The sequence below is a fragment of the Equus caballus genome, chromosome 7, assembly GCF_041296265.1.
Source record: "Equus caballus isolate H_3958 breed thoroughbred chromosome 7, TB-T2T, whole genome shotgun sequence".
NCBI classification, from domain to species: Eukaryota; Metazoa; Chordata; class Mammalia; order Perissodactyla; family Equidae; genus Equus; species Equus caballus.
The window spans coordinates 32533076-32542875 of NC_091690.1; the positions used below are offsets into that span (position 1 = coordinate 32533076).

Below are 9800 nucleotides of genomic sequence, written 5' to 3' on the forward strand. Positions count from 1 at the left end.
TTTAAAATAGGAAGTAGACACTCTTAATATTTTCAATGATTATAAACATGGCTAAACTATTTTTATATGAAATACATTTATTATATTTGAAAATGAGGCTTAATAAATATTAAATCAAGATAAATTTTACTTACATAAATTGACCCATAATTAATTGATGACATAGACCAAGAGGATACCTAATCCATGAAACATCTTTATGGGGCACCCTACTCTAAATAGAGAAGAATAATGAAGTTCTTCCAACAACTGTGTTTTCCTCTCTCCTCTGCAGAAACTCTCCAAAGGAAAATGGCAGCGGGAAATCATTCCACAGTGACTGAGTTCATCCTCGCTGGGCTAACAGAACAGCCAGAACTCCAGCTGCCCCTCTTCCTCCTCTTCCTAGGAATCTATGTGGTCACAGTGGTGGGGAACCTGGGCATGATCGCACTAATAGGGCTCACTTCTCACCTGCACAACCCCATGTACTATTTCCTCAGCAGTTTGTCCTTCATTGACTTCTGCCATTCTACTGTCATCACCCCCAAAATGCTGGGGAACTTTGCGACAGAGAAGAACATTATCTCCTACCCTGAATGCATGACTCAGCTCTATTTCTTCCTTGTTTTTGCTATTTCAGAATGCTACATGTTAGCTGCAATGGCATATGACCGCTATGTTGCCATCTGTAGCCCCTTGCTTTACAATGTCATCATGTCCCATCAGGTCTGTTTCTCCCTGATTTTAGGGGTGTACATTATAGGCCTGATTTGTGCATTTGCTCATACAGGCTGCATGTTAAGGGTTCATTTCTGCAAATTTTATGTGATCAACCATTATTTCTGTGATCTTCTTTCCCTCTTAAAACTCTCCTGTTCTAGTACCTATGTCAACAAATTATTCATTCTAATTTTTAGTGCAATTAATATCCTTGTCCCCAGCCTGACCATCCTTAGCTCTTACATCTTCATCATTGCCAGCATCCTCCACATTCGCTCCACTGAGGGCAGGTCCAAAGCCTTCAGCACGTGCAGCTCTCACATCTTGGCTGTTGCTGTTTTCTTTGGATCTGCTGCTTTCATGTACCTGCAGCCATCATCAGTCAGCTCCATGGACCAAGGGAAAGTGTCCTCTGTGTTTTACACTATTGTTGTGCCCATGCTGAATCCCCTCATCTATAGCCTACGGAATAAAGATGTTAATGTTGCCCTAAAGAAAATGCTAGAAAGAAGAATATTCTTGTAATAAGAAATAACACAAGGATGATTTATTAGTCTCAGTCATTGGCTATTACATTGTATTCATTGGTATGTTTAATCTTAGCTCACCTGTCATAAATATATATATATCCTCAAAATATATCTATATGTTGGATATATAGATAAACATATATCCATGTATCCATATATTTAGCAGGATTCTATTGACATTTCTTATCCCAAGGCCTTTGCTGCCATTTCCCTATGGAATTTTCTCTCATAAATATCATTGAGACATGGATTAGAAGAAATACTAAAGACAACCTGCATACATGGACTCACTAATGCCATCACCGCCATCTTCTCCCATTTTTCTCCCATACAATTGATAAAAACCCTCAATGAAAATACCTTCTAGCAGTGATTACCAACCTCCTTTCTTCTTTCTATTCAAAAACAGCAAAAATAATAGCAATATGGTGACTGTAATCTTTAGCTTTTACATATCTCTAGTCTGGAAAATTCTCTTTCTAACCATATCTCACTATACACCTTCTTTTTCTGAGTAATTTCCTTTATTTCTTATCTTCAAAACCTAACCAGAACTTTAAAATCTGAGTTATAGACCTATGTATATGTTGTTATCGTGCCTAATTCAATATCCATCCCCCTGTTTTGTTATCTATTATTCTAGTTTGTAATGGTCCGTTTATTGTCCAAATTCACACAGGACTGCTAATCTCCATCAAGGTAGCCCGCTGTACATTTAGTTCACTCCCATATCTCCAGATAGCAGCTTGGTTCCTGTTTCCAGTGGATTCGTTTTACCCTTCCTTTGTTTTTTTTATTTTTGGTTTCTGGATTTTTCAGTGGAAGTGGTTAAGTTTCTCCACTTGACTTCTAGTTTATGGAGACTGCTTTATCTGTGTGTATTCATAGTCTTGTAGTTACACAATTTGTAGTTCATCCAAATCATTAGCTGGAGGGAAGGTAGGAAAAGGAGTCACAGCTTTCAAGGACTGTTCCCTGAGAACTCTAAAGATGTTTAACACTGAGCATACCAAGTACACTAAGCATACCAAGTAGACCTGGCCAAGATCTCCATCAATCTACCTTGAGATAACTAATAAAATGTGCCAGAATATGACCTGAAAAAATACACCTTTAACGGCTATAAGAACTTAATTGTCGTTTCCTCAGAAAATTCATCTTTGAAACTCCAACTTAAATTACTTTCTACACTGTTTCTCTCTTCTAGCTCTCAGATACTACCTCCTTTCTTCTTAACACTGACTGCTTATGGTAATTGTGTGCCTTGAATGTTTATTCTTTTAATCTCCCTTCTATGAATTGACTGAGGCTCTACCAGGGTATAGAGTAGTCACTCAAATAATATAGATTGAAAATTGTACCAGGGGCTGGCCCCGTGGCCGGGTAGTTAAGTTCGCGCGCTCCACTGCAGGCGGCCCAGTGTTTCGTTGGTTCGAATCCTGCGCGTGGACATGGCACTGCTCATCAAACCATGCTGAGGCAGCGTCCCACATGCCACAACTAGAAGGACCCACCACGAAGAATATACAACTACGTACCGGGGGGCTTTGGGGAGAAAAAGGAAAAAAATAAAATCTTTAAAGGAAAATTGTACCAGACACCTCTGGTAACCCCCTCACATCCTCTGACTGCCTCTCATTTCAACTTCATATACATTTGTTCATTCTGTGCAAGTTCAAACTCAGCTTGTGTTGACAGTATTCTATTTAAGTATCCACCTTGATTTTCTTTTCATGGTTTTTAAATTAACATTATTTTTAGAAGCTTTAAATTTATTGAAAATGTTGAAGATAATGGATTCGCATTTACTTGTACCTGATTTCCCCTATTATTAACATTTTACACTAGTATGCCACATGAATCACTATTAATAAACAATTATTGATACATATATTATTAATTGAAGTCCATATTTACCCCTTAGTTTTTACATAAGTTCCATTTTTTTGTTCCATTATCCCAGCCAGGATATCAAATTGCATTTAGCCATCACATCTCTTTAATCTTCTCTTAGCTGTGGCAGTTTCTCAGATTCTCCTTGCTTTTGATGACCTTGAGAATTTTTAGGAGTACTTGTTATGCAATTTGTAGAATGTCCATTAATTGGGAATTTTCTGATGTTTTTTGTATTGTTACACTTTGTCTATGGGTTTTGTAAGGAAGATAAAGTTAAAGCGTCATTTCACTATATCACATCAAAGATACATACTGTCAACATTCAACATGACTTATCGCTGTTGATATTAACCTTTTAGATCTGTTTGAGGTAGTGTTTGTCTGGTTTCTGCACTGAACAGCTCTCTGTTATCTTTTTTCCCCTCTTCTATGTACTTTTTGAAAGGAAGTCACTATATGAAGTCCATACTTAAAGAGTGGGAAATTATGCTCCAACTCGTTCAGGGAGGAATATCTACAAAAATTATTTGGGGGGGCTGGCCCCACGGCTGAGTGGTTATGTTCGCGCGCTCCGCTGCAGGTGGCCCAGTGTTTCGTTGGTTCGAGTCCTGGGCGCGGACATGGCACTGCTCGTCGGGCCACGCTGAGGCGGCGTCCCACATGCCACAACTAGAAGGACCCACAATGAAGAATATACAACTATGTACCAGGGTGCTTTGGGGAGAAAAAGGAAAAAATAAAATCTTTAAAAAAAAATATTTGGAATTCTTCTTTTTGGATCTTTTCTTTTCCCCTGTTTTCTTATATGTCCAATCGCGTATTTATATTATCAGTATGGACTCACGGATACATACTTAATACTTTGGGTTATAATTCAATACTACTATATTTATTTTCTTGCTCAAATTGTTTTAGCATTGGCCATGGAAAGCTCTTTCAGTTGGCTCCTGTGTCCCTTTGACAAATATCCATCAATCATGAACGTAATTGTTTTTTATAACTTTCTCGTTTCCAGGCAGTACAACATGCCCCGGGCTCATCTTATAAACTTTTTGCCAAGTCTTAGAATCAGCTATTTCTCCAGGGAGTCCTGCTTCCTTTTGTTGGAGAATGGTCTTAGAACCTGAGATCTGAGTACCAGGTGTGCTTGTTGCTACCATTGTGTCATTGCTTCTAGGCCCTCTCAGCTGACAGAGGAAGAAAATACATATAGGCTTATTAACTTATGATACTTACATCTATAAATATTGTTATGTATAATCATCTCTCTCTCTATATATATATAAAGCTAAACATGAGTTCATAATGTCTATAACTCTATTCCATTAGCACATGGATTATTCTAGCTTCTTCTCCTTGCTTACATGTAAACTCCAACACAAACAGTAAGAAATCTGGTTTCCATTATCTGCCATACATTTACTTAATTGCCCAATTCCACTACACTTGTATAGCAGTATCAGAATTGCTACCCCATACCCTTATGGGAATCAACTTTATCGACTAGAGTACAATGCCTATGTACAGTTTTTATTTTCCTAAGTTTATTAGGGTAGCATCTTTTCCTCAACTCCATCAATGAGATTGTTTTATACATTTGCAATACATTTAGACTGTTTTGTCACATTCTGCATCCATCCTGAGTTCCTCAACCTGTTAAGTGATTTTTTTCTTTAAATTTGCATACATTGGGATTTACTTTTTGTGCTGCAAAGTTCAGTGGTTTCTGCTAATGCATAGTCTTGCATATCCACAATTATAGCATCATGTAGAATCATTTCACTGCCGTGAAAAATCTCCTGTGCTTCCCAGTCTATCCGTCCAAATATTTGGCAGGCACTGATGTATTTTTTGTCTCTGTAGTTTTACCTTTACTAGAACGTCACATATACACAGATTGTAGCCACTTCAAACTAGCTTCCTTCATATAGCAATATGCCTTTAAGATTCATCCATGTCTTTTCATTGTTTGACAGATCATTTCTTTATATTGTTCAAATATTCCATTGTATAGTTGTACCACACTTTGTGTATCTACTTAGCAAATTAAGGACTTTTTGGTCACTTAAAGTTTTTGAAGATTATGAATAAAGCTGTTGCATTAATTTGCAGGTTTTTGTGTTGGCATAAGTTTTCAAATCAGTTGGATAAACACCTAGGACTATATTTGCTGGATCATATGGTAAGAATATGTCTATCTTTGTAAGAAACTGCTTAACTGTTTTCCAAAGTGGCTAAGCTGTTTTACATACCCAACAGCAATCAATGAGAGTTCCTTCATCTCCATATCCTCATCAGCAATGGGCATTGTCAGGAATTTTTTGGATCTCAGCCATTCAAATTGGTGTTTAGTGGTATCTTGTTTTTAATTGAAGTTTCCCTGATGACAAATAATGTTGAAAATTTTTCATATGCTTGTAGGCCATCTATGCATCTTCTTTGGTTGTTTGTTCACATCTGTTGTGCACTTTTCAGTAGGTTGCATACCCTTTTATTTTTTTTAGTTTTAAGTGTAGTTCATATATTTTGAACACAAGTCATTTTCAGATATGTATTTTTTCTTCAGCACTGTGTTGACTATTATGGCCTTTTGCCTTTCCATTTTAAGAATTGTAAGATTATTTTGTCAATATTTACAAAACTCCTTGCTGGCATGTCATTTGAGATGGTACTGGATGTATAGATCAAGTTTTGAAGAACAGACACATTAACAACATCATGTCTTCCAGTCCATGTACATGAACTGTCTCCTCATTTATTAAGATCTCCTTTGATTTGTTTCATCAGAGTGTTGTTGTTTTTCACATAAAATTCTTGTACATATTTTGTTAGATTTATGCTTAATCATTCCATTTTTTGTATTATACATTTTATTATTTTTATTTAAAATTCCAATTGTTCATTGATGGTATATAGAAAAGCAACTGACTTTTACGTATTGACCTTGATTCCTGTGACCTCGCTATACTTGCTTACTCATGTTAGGATTTTTTCTGTGTGTATTCTTTGAGATTTTCCATAAAGACAATCATGCTATCTGATAATAAAGTGTATTATGTCATCCTTCTTAATATGTATATCTTTGATTTCCTTATATTATTGTACAAGTTAGGACTTCCAATAAAATGAGTAAGAGTGTTGATTGAGGTACATAAGGCTTTATTCCTAATCTTAAGGAGAAAGTTCAGCATTGTCTGTTCATATTTTCCTGAGGCCTTCTTCCCATTGCTGGAGCCAACCCAGAATTTCCATTGGGAAGAACCCTTAGCCAATAGATCCTGTGTATACATGTTCCATTTTCTAGTCCCTCAGCGTCACTATAATAGTCAAGGTTCTCCAGAGAAAAAGAAACAATAGGATATATATAGATATGTAGAAAGAGACTTATTATGAGGGATTAGTTCTTATGGCTTGGAGGCTAAGAAGTCCCACAATCTGATGTCTGCAAACTAGAGATAGGGAAAGACATTAATGTAGTTTTAGATTAAGCCTGAAGACATGAAATCCATGGAGCCAATAGTCTAAGTCCCAGGCCAAGTCTTAAGGTTGAAGAACCAGAAGTGCTGATGTTAGAGGGCAGAAGACAAAGATGTCTTATTTCAAACACAGAGAGTGAATTTACACTTCTTCTACCTATTTGTTCTATTCAGGAAGATTGGATGATGCTCACTCATATTGGTGAGGGTTATTGTCTCCCTCAATTTACCAATTCAAATGCTAATATCTTCCAGAGATAGCCACACAAATATACACAGAAATAATGTTTTACTAGCTATCTGGGTATCCCTTAGCCCAGTCAAGTTGACACATAAAATTAATAATTACAATGACAATTCTGAGAGGCACAATATGCACTCCTCAGCAAATGCTCATAAAATTGAGCTCCCATTGCCCATAAACAGTATCTCAATAACATACTTTTATATTGGATTCTTTTCTTCCTGTTTTACTCTTCTCGCTTCTCCATTCCTGGTTCCTGAACTTGTAGATTGGCAAACAATTCCACTTTTAAAACATTGTCAATATCTAGTGAAATTGAAGATAAGCAATGCTATACTCCATTAATTCTATTACATGATATTAAGCCTAGAGCAAAAGGCTTTCCTTAGCACCATTGTTTATAATCATTTTAAAGTTCAAGAGTAAAATGAAAAATTATTATAGATTTACAAGATAATATCACAGTAAAATAAAGGATCTACATACAGTGAAATGATTGAATCTCCAAAACATTATTATTAAAAAAGAGAATTAAGAAAAAGTAGGCACAATATTTTTCATGAACTTAAAAAGTTCAAAACCTGGTAAAAATAAACTGTATTTGAAGGGCCCCTATATGCAGTAAAACTATAAAAATGGCAAGGATTTGCCTGTCATTACAGTCAAAGACATGTACAGATATTATTGTCAAGTATAATACTGAAATAATTTTATAGATGTCTTTGTATAGATACATATATTAAATTTATACATATGTATGCTATTCATGTATACTGAATATTTTTAAATATTTTTCTCAGTTTGCTATATTTCAGAATGAAAGAGGAAATTGACATTGGATAAAAGGACTAGGCAAGAAAGAAAATATCAACCCAATAATGCATATAAGAAAATTCTCTGTTATAGGAATAAAACAAGGAGAAATATATTATTAATTGAAGGAGACCTACCTGGAACAGCAGTATTGGAATGGCATCAGTTGAAGAGACTACAAGAGGAAAACTAGAAACCCTCAGATAAGGTTATGGGATGTGCCTTCTATCTGTTCTTGAATCTCTATCTTGCTCTTTTTTACTCATACTATAACAAACAATATATTTCAGTAATAAATGTACAATCAATTAATAAAAACTCAATTAATTTAAGTTACTAACTTAATTTTTATCTAAATTTTAAAAGTTAATTTTAAAATAAACATAAGACGAATAAAACTCTCTTATCACTGTGCTGCAAGTGGCTCAGCTTTGAAGTTGACTGAATATCATATGCCTAACACATTTTGTTAAGTGTTTAATATCGCAATACTGCACTAAATAATACAGGCTCTAAGAAGTAGATTTGCATTTTGTAGAATGGGAATTGTCTTATATCTTCACTTCTCTCTACATGGGAAGGCAAACGCATTTATTTATCAATTCTGACAATAGGAATTAAAGTAAAATTCAAATACAATTTGACTTATAATTTTTCAGTTAAAAAATAAAGATATACCCCCAATAAAATGACATCTTTACCTTTTAATATATTTATTTGAAGATCTCATAAATATAATCTTGAATTAAATAAAATTTAGAGGGATTTATAAAGTCTATTAAGTAGAAAAATAAATATTAATTTAGTGGTAAACTTTGCATGTATGAAGATGCCAACTTCTCTCCCTACTCCCATTTCAAAACTCTGATTTTGTTTATTTATTTATGCACAAATCAATTAATAGAATTCAGAAACTCCCTGAAATCAGCTCAATACCCTCTGAATACTGACAAAATGATTCTAAAGTTTATATGGAGAGGCAAAAGATGCAGAATAGCCAACACAATATTGTAGGAGAAGAACAAGGTTAGAGGACTGACACTATGTAACTTCAATATTTTCTATACAGCTACAGTAATCAAGACAGTGTGGAATTAGCAAAAGAATAGACACATCAATAGAACCTAATTGAAAACCCATAAATGGACCCACATAAATACAGTCAATTGATCTTTGATCAAGGTACAGTGGTTATTTGTAGGGAACAATATAGTCTTTCAACAAATGGTGCTGGGACAACCAGATATGCATACGTTAAAAAAAGAATCTAGATATAGACTTTACACCGTTCATAAAAATTAACTCAAAATGGATTATAGGCCCAAATGTAAAACAAAAAGTATAGAAACTAACAGATATCATAGGAAATATTCTAAGTGACCTTGAGTTTGGTGATGACTTTTTATACATAACTTTAAAAATATGATCTGTGAAAGAAAAAATTGATAAGATGGATCTCATTGAAATTGAAAACTTCTGTTCTGTGAATGACACTGTCAAGAGAATGAGATGGCAAGCCACAGACTGAAAGGAAATCTTTGCAAAAGACATATCTAATAAAAGATTGTTATCCAAAATATAGAACGACTTAAAACTCAACAGTAAGAAAACAAACAAAAAAAACCACATTAAAAAATGGCACAAGATGTGAATGGGCAGCTCACCAAAGAAGATACACAGACAGTGAATAAGTGTATGAAAAATGTTCAACATACTTTGTTGTATATGAAAATTTATGTTGTATTTGAAAGTTTAAAGTATATGCAAAGATGTTCAACATTATGTCATTAAGGAATTGAAAATTAAAACAGTGAGATACAACAACATACCTATTCAAATAGTTAAAATTGAAAAACTTAGAATACCAAATGCCGGTGAGGATGTGGAGCAACAGGAACTCTCCTTCATTGCCAGTGAGAATGCAAAATGTTACACCCACGTGGAAAGACAGTTTGGTAATTTCTTGCAAAACTAAACATACTCTTACCAATGTAACCCAGAAATTCCACTCTTTAGTATTCACTCAAATAAGTTGAAAACTTATGACCACACAAGAATCTGCACACAAATCTTTATAATAACTATAGTCATAATTGCTAGAACTCTAAGGCAACCAACATGTCCGTAATATTGAATGGA

The 9800-nt window shown here is 34.7% G+C and overlaps 1 protein-coding gene across 1 annotated transcript; it reads left to right on the forward strand.

The window, feature by feature from the left end:
* The first annotated feature begins 255 nt into the window (after nt 1–255).
* Nucleotides 256–1300, forward strand: OR8G5C (olfactory receptor family 8 subfamily G member 5C). The gene has a single exon (XM_001501860.5). It carries the CDS (start codon nt 292–294, stop codon nt 1225–1227), a length of 936 nt encoding a protein of 311 aa, XP_001501910.4. The 5' UTR covers nt 256–291; the 3' UTR covers nt 1228–1300.
* Nucleotides 1301–9800: the final 8500 nt, after the last annotated feature.